General features: G+C 60.1%; 2 protein-coding genes across 3 annotated transcripts; one reads left to right on the top strand and one right to left on the bottom strand.

The window, feature by feature from the left end:
- The first annotated feature begins 982 nt into the window (after nucleotides 1-982).
- CDK10 (cyclin dependent kinase 10) lies at nucleotides 983-9,474 on the top strand. Of its 2 annotated transcripts, XM_077830949.1 has the most exons (14): nucleotides 999-1,103; nucleotides 3,281-3,353; nucleotides 3,720-3,791; nucleotides 3,988-4,090; nucleotides 4,317-4,398; nucleotides 5,015-5,082; nucleotides 5,314-5,366; nucleotides 5,492-5,561; nucleotides 5,703-5,762; nucleotides 6,042-6,165; nucleotides 6,241-6,380; nucleotides 6,998-7,050; nucleotides 7,130-7,251; nucleotides 8,143-9,474. In XM_077830949.1, the coding sequence occupies exons 1-13, from the start codon at nucleotides 1,008-1,010 to the stop codon at nucleotides 7,231-7,233; spliced, it is 1,098 nt and encodes a 365-aa protein (XP_077687075.1). In that variant the 5' UTR covers nucleotides 999-1,007; the 3' UTR covers nucleotides 7,234-7,251; nucleotides 8,143-9,474. The 2 variants fall into 2 exon arrangements, with proteins under 2 accessions (XP_077687076.1, XP_077687075.1); XM_077830950.1 differs by lacking the exon at nucleotides 3,281-3,353 and having other exon boundaries at nucleotides 983-1,103.
- Nucleotides 9,448-14,285, bottom strand: SPATA2L (spermatogenesis associated 2 like). The gene is made up of 3 exons (XM_077830948.1): nucleotides 14,245-14,285; nucleotides 13,312-13,618; nucleotides 9,448-12,328 (listed from the first exon to the last, which is right to left on the bottom strand). Exons 2-3 carry the CDS (start codon nucleotides 13,615-13,617, stop codon nucleotides 11,186-11,188), a joined length of 1,449 nt encoding a protein of 482 aa, XP_077687074.1. The 5' UTR covers nucleotide 13,618; nucleotides 14,245-14,285; the 3' UTR covers nucleotides 9,448-11,185.
- Nucleotides 14,286-14,969: the final 684 nt, after the last annotated feature.

The raw sequence follows: 14,969 nt of genomic DNA on the forward strand, positions 1-14,969 counted from the left end.
CCCCCCGCTCACGGGGGCGCTCCCCACCCACAGCCCCCTCCCCCCCGCTCACGGGGGCGCTCCCCACAGCTCCCCACCCACAGCTTCCTCCCCCCCCCGCTCACAGGGGCGCTCCCCCCCCACAGCCCCCTCCCCTCCCACTCACGGGGGCGCTCCCCACCCACAGCCCCCTCCCCCCCGCTCACGGGGGCGCTCCCCACAGCTCCCCACCCACAGCTTCCTCCCCGCCCCGCTCACAGGGGCGCTCCCCCCCCACAGCCCCCTCCCCTCCCACTCACGGGGGCGCTCCCCACCCACAGCCCCCTCCCCCCCGCTCACGGGGGCGCTCCCCACCCACAGCCCCCTCCCCCCCCGCTCACGGGGGCGCTCCCCACCCACAGCCCCCTCCCCCCCCGCTCACGGGGGCGCTCCCCACCCACAGCCCCCTCCCCCCCGCTCACGGGGGCGCTCCCCACCCACAGCCCCCTCCCCCCCGGCTCACGGAGGGCGCTCCCCACCCACAGCCCCCTCCCCCCCCGCTCACGGGGGCGCTCCCCCCCCCGAGCCCCCGAGCCCCCCGGCTCACGGGGGCGCTCCCCACCCACAGCCCCCTCCCCACCGGCTCACGGGGGCGCTCCCCCCCCACAGCTCACGGGGGCGCTCCCCCCCCGAGCCTCCTCCCCCCCCCGCTCACGGGGGCGCTCCCCACCCCGAGCCCCCCGGCTCACGGGGGCGCTCCCCACCCACAGCCCCCTCACCCCCGCTCACGGGGGCGCTCCCCACCCACAGCCCCCTCCCCCCCCGCTCACGGGGGCGCTCCCCACCCACAGGCCCCTCCCCGCCGCTGCTCCTCCCAGGCAGCCCCCCGGTCGGCCCGTAGCCAGCAGGCCCTGCATAGCAACCGTCGCTAGAGACGCTGAGGGCAGGGTGGGCTAAGTCACGTACCGCGCCTGCGCGAGGAGGAGGGAAGGGGTTGTGCACATGCGCCGTGGTGAAGCGCGAGGCTCCAGCCCCCGGGTGCGGGGATCATGGCGGAGGACGCTTGCCCCGGGCAGGAGCCAGAAGTGCTGCGACTGAAGCGCCTGCGCGGTGGGGGCTTCTTCCCGGTGCCCCCTGGGGACAGGGTGAGCGGGGTGCCGAGTCCGAGCGGGAAAGGGTTAAGGCAGCGCCCCCTATAGAGCCGGGGGGAAGAAGGGAGGGGTGGGTGAGTGGGGGTGCAGGGAAGGAGGGAGGGGTGACTGGGGGAAGGAGGGAGGGGCGGGGTGACTGGGGGTGCAGGGAAGGAGGGAGGGGCGGGGTGACTGGGGGTGCAGGGAAGGAGAGAGGGGTGACTGGGGGAAGGAGGGGTGGGGTGACTGGAGGTGCAGGGAAGGAGGGAGGGGTGACTGGGGGAAGGAGGGAGGGGCGGGGTGACTGAGGTTGCGGGGAAGGAGGGAGGGGTGACTGGGGGAAGGTGGGGTGACTGAGGTTGCGGGGAAGGAGGGGTGGGGTGACTGGGGGTGCAGGGAAGGGGAATGGGGTGACTGGGGTTGCGGGGAAGGTGGGGCAGGGTGACTGGGGTTGCGGGGAAGGAGGGGTGGGGTGACTGGGGGTGCAGGGAAGGGGAATGGGGTGACTGGGGGGGAAAGGTGGGGCAGGGTGACTGGGGTTGCGGGGAAGGAGAGAGGGGTGACTGGGGGAAGGAGGGGTGGGGTGACTGGGGGTGCAGGGAAGGAGAGAGGGGTGACTGGGGGAAGGAGGGGTGGGGTGACTGGGGGTGCAGGGAAGGAGGGAGGGGTGACTGGGGGAAGGAGGGAGGGGCGGGGTGACTGGGGAGGAAAGGTGGGGCGGGGTGACTGGGGTTGCGGGGAAGGAGGGAGGGGTGACTGGGGGAAGGAGGGGTGGGGTGACTGGGGCTGCAGGGAAGGGGAATGGGGATACTGGGGGGGAAAGGTGGGGCAGGGTGACTGGGGTTGCGGGGAAGGAGGGAGGGGTGACTGGGGAAGGAGAGGTGGGGTGAGTGGGGGTGCAGGGAAGGGGGGTGGGGTGACTGGGGGAAAGGTGGGGTGACTTGGGGTGCGGGTAGGAGGGAGGGGTGACTGGGGGAAGGAGGGAGGGGTGGGGTGACTGGGGGGGGAAAGGTGAGGCGGGGTGACTGGGGGTGCAGGGAAGGAGGGAGGGGTGCGTGGGGGAAGAGTGGGGGGGATGCCTCCAATCCAGAGCCCAGGGTGGGGTCCAGCGAGCCCTGCTGGGGTCCGGCCATGGGAAAGCCAAGGCCAGATCCTGGATGTGCAGACAGGTGGACCTGCCCCCCCCCCCCCACACGCCCAGGCTGCTGGAGTGCGCTTTGCGTCTGCAGACCCCCAGGCTGTGGAAAGCGCGGCGGTGATGGTGCCGATCGACAGGCTGACGTCGGCTCGCAAATTCAGTTCCCACGTTTGCACGCGCAGTGGCGGTAACGTGGCGTGGAAATGACAGACGTGTTTGCAAACACAGAGTTGGGAATCTGGCCAGATGTTGGGCACAGCCCAGTGATAGCTGGCGAGGGGCGCCATTGCTCTCACCCCATTTCACAAAGCAAATCAACAGCAGGTTGCTTTGTGAAGCGTTAGCTAGAATAGTGTCCAAACAGTAATAATCCCATAAGCATTACACTAACTCTTTGCTTATAGCATGATGCCCTGAGCCTTTCTGAAGCTCTTACATTTGCTGTCCAAAGGCTGAAATGCTGTCATATAGCTGTTCTACCCTATAGTGCAGGGGTTCTCAAACTCCATTGCACCACGCCCCCCTTCTGACAAGAAAAATTACTACACTGCCCTGGGGGGGACGGGGACCAAAGCCTGAGCCCACCCAGGCCAGAGGGGGGCCAAAGTCAAAGCCCACAGACTTCAGCCCCAGGTGGGAGGGCCTGTAACCTGAGCCCTGGGCTGAAGCCCAAGCCTGAGCCCTGCCGCCCAGGGCTTAGGCTTCAGCCCTGGGCCTCAGCAAGTCTAACGTTAGCCCTGGTGACCCATTTAAGGAGGTGCTGACCCACAGTTTGAGAACTGCTGCTATAGTTGTTAGACCATGCTCATCACCCTAGTAGCTAAGCGCCTTCCAGCTGTGCATTAAGCAACATAACTCAAATCTGTCTTGGTTTCATGCTGGTGATATATAGTTGTGTATCAGTCTAGCAGCAATGACATATTCCAGCTTCTGGAGGGCTCCATTTAAAACTAACTTCACAATGAAAATCATAAGCCCTAATCATTGAACACTGTCCCCAAGACAGCTCTGGCGAGGGGGCTGGCTGGTCTGTGATATGGCTCTCTGTTTTCAGCTGGGAAGGTGTCGGAGTGTGAAGGAGTTTGAGAAGCTGAATCGAATTGGGGAAGGGACCTATGGCATCGTGTGTAAGTGTTGTGTGTGCTGCAGGCTTCAGCAGCGGGAGCTGGTTTGCTTCCTGCAGTAGGGGGTGCTGACAGCAACTCCTCACGACCCAAGACAGTGGAAAATACTCAGTGGCACAGGTCCCTCGGCGGGCAGGGCAGCCCCAGCACAGGCTGAAGCCCATCTTCCAGGATCTGGTCTGTTCCCCAGTGATGAGCACATCAGTTTGGGGGGGGGGGGGGAGGGGCTTTCACTGTTTACCTCCCAGTGTTGAGAGGTGATGGTTAACGGTTCACTTGGTGACTGGTGTCAGTGGTGGATCAGGCATTGACTTTGCTGTGAGACTTGGCTTCCAGGTACTGACCACATGGTGTGTGTTACTGTTTCAGACCGTGCTCGAGATACCCAGACGGATGAGATTGTGGCACTAAAGAAGGTGCGGATGGACAAGGAGAAAGATGGTAAGGGGAGAGGAGAAGGGGAGTTGCTGTTCCTAGGAAGCTCTGGGGTAAAGCTGAAGTTTTAGGGATGGCGAGGGCTCTCTTAAAACACTTATTCAGAAATGTGGTTAGCCCTGCACAACCACATCAGAGCCTCGAGTCAGGCCAGGGGACTGGAGGGGGAGTTCTAATGCGTGACTCAACAACCACTCTGCAGGAATCCCCATCAGCAGCCTGCGGGAGATCACCCTGCTTCTGAAGCTTCGGCACCCCAATATCGTGGAGTTGAAGGAGGTTGTTGTGGGGAACCATCTGGAGAGGTAATAGTCCCACAGTACTGGCCCTGCACCTGCTGTCCCTTCAGGAGGAGGTGGTGGGTCCTGTCTCTCCCACCCCTATATGCCATGTGTCAGTACTGTCCCTGCTCTTGGCAGGAATGGTAGTTGGATGACCCCTGGTGGCGATGGAGTGTGCGCACTGAGGTGGGGGTGGTCAGCACAGTAGAACTGCAGTGAGGTGACTGACTGTGGTATGTGTCTCCTGCAGTATTTTCCTGGTGATGGGTTACTGTGAACAGGATCTCGCCAGCCTTCTTGAGAACATGCAGACGCCCTTTTCTGAGGCTCAGGTACAGGTGGATTGTGTGGGTGCATTACCACTCCTACCTGTAAGAGGGAGCTGTGGCTCTCGCCAGTGCAAGCAGGCTACCAGCATATACTGCTCAACTTGCAGCCAAGGATGCAGATTCCAGCCCAGAGCATTGAGGCAGCCTGCGTCGATAGTGTTGGTGGAGCTGGTGGTGGGCACTGGAAGACAGATGCCAGTCTGTAAATTGGCTGTCAGTCATCAGGTCACATGATCTGATTTCATCATAACTTGACGACCTCTTTCCCCTGTTTGGCATAGGGTAAAATAATCTAACCCCCTTGGCCCTCTGTGATATGGGGCACTGCCTGCTGCCTGCATTAAATCCTGTAAGCATCACTGCAGTTAGAACACCCCTTTGTTACAATGTTTTGGGTCTTGGGCTCCAAACTAGGGTGCACGGCTTTGCATTGACCTTGAGCTTCTGCATAAAATGAACCAGGGCATAAGCTGTCAGCAGCTGTTAGTCAGATTGTTTAATGCACGACTGGAAGGCACTGAGATACTAGAGTGATGGGGACAGGGTAGGAACCAATGCAGATACATGTTAAGTACTAATGTGATGCTGTCTTGCTAATCCTGTCTCCCACCACTCGCAGGTGAAGTGTATCATCTTACAAGTACTCAAGGGCCTTCAGTATCTTCATGAGAACTTCATCATCCATAGGTAAGGGGCAGAGTGAAAGGCACTGTGGGTAAAGGGCTTGTATGGGAGGGCCACTAGGTAATGGACTGGGCATTGGGAGCCAGCTGTGCCACTTGGGCTGTTTTCTTGGCTCTCAGTGGAACAGAGGGAGGCCCCCTTAGAGCAGCAGGTACTTTGGGCAGCATGGAATGGCCCTAGGTGAAGCATTGCCCCTAACACAACCATCAGTAACTGGCTTCTTTCTGATGGCAGGGATCTGAAAGTGTCTAATCTGCTCATGACCGATAAAGGCTGCGTGAAGATAGGTAAGCTCCCCTGTCACGTTTGCTAACGCAGCTCCAGAGATGCTTCCAGTTTTCTCATTTTGCAATGCAGAGGCAAGGGCAGTAGCTGGCCTGCTTTTTGACCTTGAATCTGTCCTCTCTTGCAGCGGATTTTGGGCTGGCTCGTGCTCACGGTGTGCCACTAAAACCAATGACCCCTAAAGTCGTCACTCTCTGGTGAGTAGGCTCTGCTTAGTCCTGAGTGAGTCACCCTATCATGGACCCCCTCGGAGGCTGTGGGTCAGCCATGCAGTCAATCTGGGACAAGTTTTGGGAGCTCCACCGACTGGTAATTCCTGCATTCATTCCGTTGCACAGGTACCGGGCCCCAGAGCTGCTGCTGGGAACAACGACCCAGACCACGGGCGTAGATATGTGGTAAGGGGATCTCGTATTGGAGAGTAACGCTCTTGCCAGGAATTTGCAATTTGCAGAAGTACCTGGGGGACAGGCAGGGACGGATTGGGGTCAGGGCAACAACTTGGTACTTCAGGAAGCAATGTGCACATCTGTATAAAGATCTCCTACTGAACCAAAGCCAAGATGGGTCGATAGCAACAGGAGGTATCTGCTGCTGGGGGCAAAGGAGGAGGAGCCTAATCCAAGAGATTCATGTGCCTGATTCCTACTAACCTAGGAGGCCTGTTCCCTCCCCAGGGCAGTGGGATGTATCCTCGCAGAATTGCTGGCCCACAAGCCGTTACTCCCAGGCAGCTCGGAGATTCACCAGATTGACCTGATAGTGCAGCTGCTGGGGACACCCAATGAAAACATCTGGCCAGTAAGTGCTCGCTTTGCATCGCCCACCCTGCCACACTCTTCCCTGACCCTTACTTGTGTCTCCCTGTCCCCGCAGGGCTTTTCCAAGCTGTCCCTAGTGAGCCAGTACACCCTGCGGAAGCAGCCTTACAACAACCTCAAGCACAAGTTCCCATGGCTGTCGGAGGCTGGGCTTCGCCTGCTCAACTTCCTCTTCATGTATGACCCCAAGAAGAGGTAAAGAGCCATCTGCAGCCCAGTTCAGGCCATGGAACTGCCAGTGTGATATGGGGCCCAGGCTTCTCGGTGGGTGGTGGGTGGCTTCTGCCAGGCAGGGCTGTTCCCCTCCAGTGTAAAAAGCTGCAGTGTGTGGGGGAGCTGTCAGCTCCCAGGAAGCACTGGGATATCCCGAGCTGGGGGCTCATTTACATTGTAATCAGCTCCTCCCCGGAGGATAGAGCAGATCACGGCAAACCAGCTGGGCCTAAGAAGCAGTGCCAGTTTCTGCAGTGCTGCCTTGCTCCCAGGGCTGATCCCCACGCCCCCAGGCGTTGCTGCCTCCTTTACCCTAAGACTGGGGCGGTGTCTGACCGTTCTAGGACAGGATTGTACTGCCCTGGCCAGATGCTGTTGGCAGGCAGGGCCTGCGGGATTCGGCAGCAGGAACCCAGCGTGGGATGTACTGCGCATTGTCCCTCTGGACAGGAAGTGAACGCAGCAGCATGGTCACAGCCTTGCTGAGCTGCTCGGGCGCAAGGAAGGTCTCACTTTTATACAAAGGTTTCCTGAAGAAGCAGCGGGAGTGTTTGCGGGGGACGATGGACTTTTCCTGTAACCTGCATTTGCCTCCCCAGGGCGACAGCGGGAGACTGTCTGGAGAGTTCCTACTTCAAAGAAAAGCCCTTGCGTAAGTGACTCCACTGTGCTGTTGGAGCCTGCGGGACTCAGCCCTTCCTGAAACTCATTTCCTCTCCCCTTCTCCCCAGCCTGTGAACCGGAGCTCATGCCCACCTTCCCCCACCACCGCAACAAGCGAGCTGCTCCCGTCAGCGCCGGGGCGGAGAGCCAGGGCAAGCGCAGCAAGCCCTGAGGCTGCACGTTCTGCCGGGTAAGAACTATCTTCTCTCTCCCCTGGAATCGGACCAGCAGTGACCCAGCCCTACTGCAACACAACAGGGGAGGCATAAGCCTCTCAATTCAGGATGAACTGAGTGCTTAGGAGAGTGCAGGGCAGAAGCCTCTGCCCCAGCTCCGCCAGTGCCTCAGCCCTGACCTGCAGCCTCCCACCTGCCCTGCTGATGCTCCTCACCAAGAGCACTACATGCTATTCCAGCCCTTGGGCCTCTCCTGAGTTGAGACGTTCACAGCTGGCAGGGGGTTGTGATGGGGACTGGACAGAACCACAGGTGCCTGGAGGCCAAAGCACTAATGGGCTGCCCCACTTCACTTTCTGCCCCAGGATTCTCAGGTTCCACTGCTTGCAAAAGACGGGAGCCTAGCTCGTGTTGGGAGTGCAGACTGGGAGCCAGTTTTCCCAGTTACTTGTCAGGAGAGGAGCCTTGGTGTACTGGCCCACCTGGGAGAGGCACAGACCCACCTGTGAGTGGGGAAACGGACCTCCCTGTCAACGTGCTGCTCTCGCCCAAGAGGGTGCCTGCTCCCTCCTATGGGCCTCTTCAGTCCCAGGAGTGAGTGAGTTTTTATGTGCAGACTCTCATTCCCAGAGGCTGCACGTGGTGCCATGCATTGGGGTGCTTGTCCCTGCCTGAGTGAGCGTGCGGCCTGCGGCACTCCCAGCCCAGGCCCAGCTCTGCTGCCTCCAAGGCAGCTTGTGGTTCTCCCGTGCCCCACAGGGCTCAGGCCATGCTTCAGAGGACCCAAAGTTCCCACCCCACTCCCAAGAAGCTGGTGGGCTCCACAGTGGTAACAGCCTCAGCCAGTCTGTGTGATTAGCTACTCCCACGTGGATAAATCCTCAACTTGTGTTCTTCTGGGTAAGGTTTGGATAAAGATGCGGATAAAGGGACCATCCAAAGCAGACGATGGGAAGGCTCTGGGAGCTGAAGGAGGATTTGTAACCAGCTGCTATAGGACCCAAGGCAGACGCAGTACAAGCTCCTCTTGACCTGTCGATATTCTCAGGGTGCCTCCTGCTGGGGGGTTCAGTGCTGGCTAGGAGGACGGTACCCCACACTTCTACTCAAATGCAGCTTCTGGAGATACGCTCAAGGGTTGTGGATTGTTCTATCACCTTTGCACAAAGAGAGAAGTCAGGGCAAACTTCTTATCTATCCTGCATCCCTCTCCACCCAGTGCCAGTTGCATCCTTCATGGCGCCTGGCCCATCACCAGCCCCTCGGGTTGGATCCTTCTACCAGGCAGAAGCTCCAAGGAAAGGGCAATGTGTAAACACATTCCTATGGGCTGAAAGGAACCTCCAGCCCTGCAGTGTTTGCCTTGACCCCTAGTTGGGCAGCCAGGGGCAAGACGTGCTGGCCAACCCTGAATGGCTGCTGGGTTTGTTACAAGCTGCAGGCCTTGCCCAGCTCACTGTTGATAGAAAAGTCCCTTCGTTCTTTATTCCTCATGGGGGTTCATGTGATCCTGCCTGCAATAAAATATCATGCCAGTGTCAGCTGTAAGGGATAGTCCTGCAGAGCTGCTCTCCGGGCCAGCTAGCTTCTTTACCCCAGGCAGCCGAGCCAGTGCAAGGCAAGAATGGCTGCCCTTTGCGTGGCATCTCCCAGCCAGACCCTCGGGGCGTCACAGCTCTCCCGTCACCTAACCCTGCCCAGGGCGGGGAGCACAGTCCTAGAAACACAATGTAGTGACCTAGCTCAGAACTCTCCCCCCTCCCCACCAAGCACCCCGGGGCTGCAGTGAGAAGCATTCCCAGCCCAGCTGCAGGTGAGGGGCATGGCTTGGTGCGCTCCTCTCAGCCAGTGTACTGCAGCAGCGACATCACTTCCTCCAGTAGCTGTGCCTACCTTGGAATTCCACCCCAGCAGGGGCCTGAGCCAGTCCTGTTTGTCTTGTGCTGAGAGCTCAAGGCTTCTGACTCATTCTCCTGTGACACACTGCACTCTCAGCAGCTTGGGTAGCCACAGCTGCCCCTCTACCCGTCATCACCTGGAGCTTCTTAACAAGTCACCCTCTGTTAATGAGCCACTGACCTCAGTGAGTTAAGGACATGAAAGTCTGAAGCAAGAGCCGCTGGTAAAGGGCAGGTGGAATTTGTGGGGGCATGGGATGAACTCACGCTGCTCCTGCTCCCACACCCTACCCAGGAGCCAGAATACCAGGCTAGCAAGAAAAACCCTTTATTACATAACTGTGGAGGTGACAGAGAATGTTCTTTCTTTGTTCTGAGGAGAGCAGAAATGAGGTGAGGTTTACCAGTCAGCGCTGAGTTGGGAAGGGGGCCTTACCTAGCCAGAGGGGCTGGGGTACTTGGCCAGTGCAGACTGACAGTGGGCCAGCTGAAAGGCAGGTGTGCCCTGGAAGGTACAGCACCCAGCACTGGATCTGACCCTGGGGTGGGTTTTCGGGGCGGTTCTGTTTCGTGCCTGGCTCCTGGCACTGATTCCAGCCACCTCACACGGAAATGGGGGAGATCCCCAGTGTTCTCAGCTTCCCCTTTCTGAGTTTGAGCTGGGAGTGCTAGCGGTGCTGCTCTAAATAGCATAGCAAGAGGGGGCCTTGCCCGCCCCCAGGCCACAGCAAGAGGCAGCTCCCTTTCTTTTTGGCTTTCCTGGGTCCAACATCCTGCTGCCTTTGTGTTTCCAGCTGGGTTGTGCGCACATGGGGAGGGGATTGGCTGTCATTTCCAGGAGCCAGTGCCCATTCCACTTAACCCTTAACGCGGGAGGGAGAAGCTTTGCTCTGCCCCAAAGCACTCACCAGCTTCCCAGGAAAGGTGCAAGCAGTGACCTAGGCAGAGGAGTAGTCCCGAGACATCAGAGCTGAGCCCTGGGGAGATGGTAACTGAATCCCTACAGCTCTGACCAAGGAGCTGGAGCATCAGCCATAGCACAAAGGAACTCCCAATGCACTGCATCCCGTGGGACTAACGGTGTAACCCTTCCTCCAAGCTCCAGCAACCATTGACTCTGGAGAACCCAAAGTGCCACAGCACTCATGAGGAAAGGTATTTGGTGCTAGGGGATACTGCAGTGCAAGAGCCTAGCTTGCTAACTCTTTGAAGGCTTTAAACCCACCCTGAGCAGCTGAGCCAGGCAGGATGAGGGAGACACATCACCCAATAAAGGGCAGATGCACACAGCTAAAAGTGTTTGTCATTTCCTTCTGACCCATCAGTCTGGGGCAAAAGCTGCTCTAGCTCAAACCCCCAGTGCCAGAAGGGGCCAGGGCCCAGCCTAAACCCACACACTTCTTCCCCTGGGCACCTTTTGTCCCATCCAGAACCTTAAGGCCAGTCAGCCTGAGAAGCAATGGATAGGACCAGCATGAGCTGGGAAACAGCACAAGATCTTCCCCAAAGCCATCTTCTCTCCTGGGGCAGAGCTGTCCACATGGGCCGTGCCACAGAGCACCTGGACAGAGCAGCGTCCTTCCACCAACTCACAGGAATTGCTTGAAAAAGAGCAAGACTCTTGTTTCTCCTTGTCCTTACCTAGGTCCAATATTTCAGGCTGTGCTGAGAAGCCTGTGAGCTAAGAGGCCCCAGCTCCTCTGGCAGAGGGAAGCTAGAGCGGTGACTAAGCAGGGCCAGGAGATCATGCCAGAGACACAGCAGAGGCCAATCCCTGGAATTGGCTCATAGGAGTTGGGAGGGAGAGTAGTAGTGTTGAACGTAGGGCAGGGTTAGTGTAGGCAGCTACAGCAGGGGAGGATCTGGGGCAAGTCTCTACGAAGCACTGCTCTATCGGGGTGGGGGAAGGAAAGCAGCTCTGCCACCAGAGGTTTCCCCTAGAACAGAACCAGGTGGCATCAGGCAAGTCCTGATGCTTCCGCCAGAGGTAGGATTTGGTTGGCATATCCCATAGCATTTGCAGGCCCTGGGGAGGCAGCTCGTCCTGTAGCTAGGGCCGAGCCCCAGAGCCTTCATTCAGCAGCATGTCCACCTCGGTCCTCTTTAACCACAGGAGCTTCTGCTTCTCGCTCCGCAGCTCCTCCATGCAGTGGCTACTCCTGCAGGTCTGCATGGCATCGCAGCCGCTGGCATGGAGCAGGTGGCATGTGGCACAGCAGTAGGAAGGGAGAGCACCTCGGATCAGGCACGAATGCAGCTGGTAGCACGGTGACTCCAGCACCTCCCTTTTGTTGCTCTCTAGCCATGGGGCAGCAGGCGGCAGCTCCCATGGGCTCTCTGCAGCCTTTGGCCAGATGCTGGCAGCTCTGCAGTCCAAGGGTATAACCTTGCCAGCAGAGCGGGGCATTAGGCAGCTTGCTGCCCCATGTGGCTCGAGCACTGCAGTGTCAGAAGGGGAGCTCAGAGCAGGGTTTGTGCTCTCCACATTCTCAGGAGAGACTGAGTCACTGATCCTGCTAAGCTCCCGTCTTAAGGAGATAAAAGAGAAGGCAGCAGCTTCTGAGTCGGGCCCATTTCTATAAGGCTGCTCCTGCCTGGACTCGCTAGCCCCCCCGTTGTCCCAGATCCTTCCCTCATTTCCCCCGAGATCCTCAGGACAAGGTACTCCAACAGCCTCACTCCACAGGTTGGAGTTCTGTTCCCAGATGGGAGGCCTATGTAGCTCCTGAGAGGACAAACCCCATGGGGATGATTGCAACCTGGCCCCCAAGGGGGCACTGTATAGATTCGCAGCCTCTGGGCTTTTCAGCTCATCCCCATAGAGATCAATGCTTTCAGCACTGCCAGGAGCCGCCTTGGCTCTGGGCTCTCTGCCTTTCGGCCATCTAACAAGTCTCTTCAGCTTCTCCACACAGTCATGCAGGTCCCTGACGCCCCTCCGCACGTGTAGCAGGTCTTCAGCAGACACTGGGCATGGCCCCAGCTGCCGTAGGATCTCCCCCAGGATCTCACACTCCACCCTTGCTGCAAAGAAGCCGCAGGCAGCTTGGACAAGCTCAGCTCCCGGGGGTGGGCGGGACACCACGAGGTGATGGTCATCTCTCTTCACATATCCCATCCTGTGGAAGCTCTTTGCGATGTCACTGTCTGACAGCACCGCCTGCAGGGAGTGCACATACACCCCCGAGAACATCTGTAACAGAAGCACCGCGTTATTTGCTGAGCACACAGCTAGTCGACCCCCAGCCAGTCTAACCAGGTGACCTCGCCACTCCTCCCTCCGCCCTGCAAACGCTGACACAATGAGCAATTAGTCACCCTGTTAGCAATCAGCACCACCAAGCCCATGGCAGCCTGAGCGCACCTTGAATTCTCAGCCCCCGCCCAACAGCCCAAAGCATGGTCACTGCAGGCCACCACTAGCCTCCAGACTGCCCCAGTGGGGAGGGCACTCCAGGCAGCACAGCCACCAGAGGATGCCACAACTCCCTGTGGTGCCCCTCCTCACCTTCGTTCACCTTGCTGTCTAACATCAGCTGCGGGTGCCTCAGGGCCTGCCCCTGCTGCATCGGGGTTCCTTTGGAGACACGACCCACTGCATCAAGGAACCAGCTAGTCCCAGGTCCTACTCAGCCCTAAGCCCATGGCCCATTTCTGTGGCTTTCCCAATCATGTTGCTAAGATCCTTGAACCCAAGACTGTGCAATGGCCATACAAAGAGTGACATTGCCCAGAGACGAAGTACCTCTGCCCCTTCACATTCTAGCCACTCGGGGCCATATAGGCACAGGCAGGGTTTCCATCATGGTGGAATCCCTTTGTCTAAAGGCCCTACACACCCCTATGCTGCTTCAGCAAGGATCGTTCCTGACTCCTGGTCCTGGGGTTAGACTGCGCCTCTCCCATTGAGGGGGTCTCTTTAACAAATCCCAGATCTGTCTGGGCACGAGTGTAATCATCAGCTACACAAGGGAGGGCCTGAATATTCTATTCCCCTGGGGAATTTGGAGCCCAGGAAATCTGTGCTGAAGTCCCTGGAGTGACCCTCTCTCTCTTCAGTGATTTGCTCGGAATGGCCCCTGCCCACTGTTTCAGCAGCTCCCTGTCTCTATCCGGCATGCCCAAGAGACACACCGGTGCAGCCAGGCGGCACCATGACCACACACCAACGCTCACCTTGATTGTGCTGAACTCCTTGCGCCAAGGGAGGAGGTGTAGATGGACAGCTGCCAGCTCAAGGACCTCGAAGGCCCTGGCCAGCCCCCTGAGTGCCAAGGGCAAGTCGTCCCATCCCTGAAGGCTGCTGGCGAGCGTGGCAAAGACGTCGTTCCGCAGGGTGCAGTGCAGCTCCGGATCCTCCAGCAGGCGCTGCCACAGCAAATCCCACAGGGCCAGGTCAGTGCAGACCCCAGCGTGGCCCCTTCGGAAATCCCTCTCCAGACGCTTCCTGTACTCCTGCTGCACCAGGGCGCTGGAGCCCATCCTGGACCGCAGAGAGGGCAGGGGTGAGCGGCGAAGAGCCCACGAATGGCAGCACCCTCCCAGGGCCACCAGAAAGTCCTGGGCAACCCATATAGGGGCAGCTTTGCCCTGCCCTGCCCCGCTCCAAGTCCACCACCAAGAGTCAGGCCAGCTTCCCTCCCCCCTTAGCGATTCCCTCAGACACTGCCAGCCACTCCCCGCGGGGCTGGAGGGACTGCGCTGCCCCACTTCTCAGCAGCCGGTGCCCTGCCTGGGGAAGGGGGCTGGGCGGGCGGGGCCAACCCTTTGCCTCTCCCTCCAGGACTGGCCTAGCCACCCCCAAAGACACCTTTGATACACAGACATACCCAGCCCCTCCCCCTGGTGTAGGGGGCAAAAGGGGGAGGGGCTGAGACACAGAGACCCCTCCCCCATCCTTGGGGGAAGGGGCTGAGAGAGGCCACGCCCCCTCTGTGGCGTGAGGGGGGCTGCGAGGCGGAGGCCACGCCCCCTCTGTGGGGTGAGGGGGGCTGCGAGGCGGAGGCCACGCCCCCTCCGTGGGGTGAGGGGGGGCTGCGAGGCGGAGGCCACGCCCCCTCTGTGGGGTGAGGGGGGGCTGCGAGGCGGAGGCCCCCGGGCTCCACTCACCTGCCGGCCCAGGGTCTCTCTGCTCCTCCGCCGGGCAACAAGTTCCGGTTTCTTCTCGTTCCGCCCCCTGGCCCGCGGAGGTCACGTGCTGAGAGGCGGGGCTTCCCGACGCCCCGCCCACTGGGGGGTTTAACCCGCTCCTTGCCGGGCCCAGGCGGGCTGTGTCGCCGGGGGCCCCTGGGCTCGGCATCGGGCGGGGAGCTGCAGGGGGGCCTGGTTCCCCCGTGGGACGCCTGCGGAGCCCAGGGAGGGGGGCTGGGCCTGGCCAGAGACCCCACCCAGGGACCCCTGCCCAGAGCACCCCAGGGCACCCACCCACCTGCCCCCCTCCCACTTGCGGCACCCCGGCAGGACCCCCCACACCAGGGCACCCCCAGCCCCCCCGGGGCTTCTTCCCACACCCTTGTCCCACCCAGAGGCTTCCGCCCACCTGCCTGCCCCCATCACACCTGCGGCACCCCCCGCAGGACCCCCCACCCCAGGGCACCCCCAGCCTCCCCGGGACTTCTTCCTTGTCCCACCCAGAGGCTTCCGCCCGCCTGCCCGCCCCCATCCCACCTGCGGCATCCCCGGCAGGACCCCCCACCCCAGGGCACCCCCAGCACCCCCTGGGGCTTCTTCCCACCCACCCCAGCGCCGCCTACCCCAGGGCACCCCCAGGCCTGGAGGCTTTTGCCCAGCCATCTGCCCCCGTCCCACCCCAGAACTTGGCTGGGCCAGTGGGA

The sequence above is a fragment of the Eretmochelys imbricata genome, chromosome 12 (genome assembly GCF_965152235.1).
Source record: "Eretmochelys imbricata isolate rEreImb1 chromosome 12, rEreImb1.hap1, whole genome shotgun sequence".
Taxonomy (NCBI): Eukaryota; Metazoa; Chordata; order Testudines; family Cheloniidae; genus Eretmochelys; species Eretmochelys imbricata.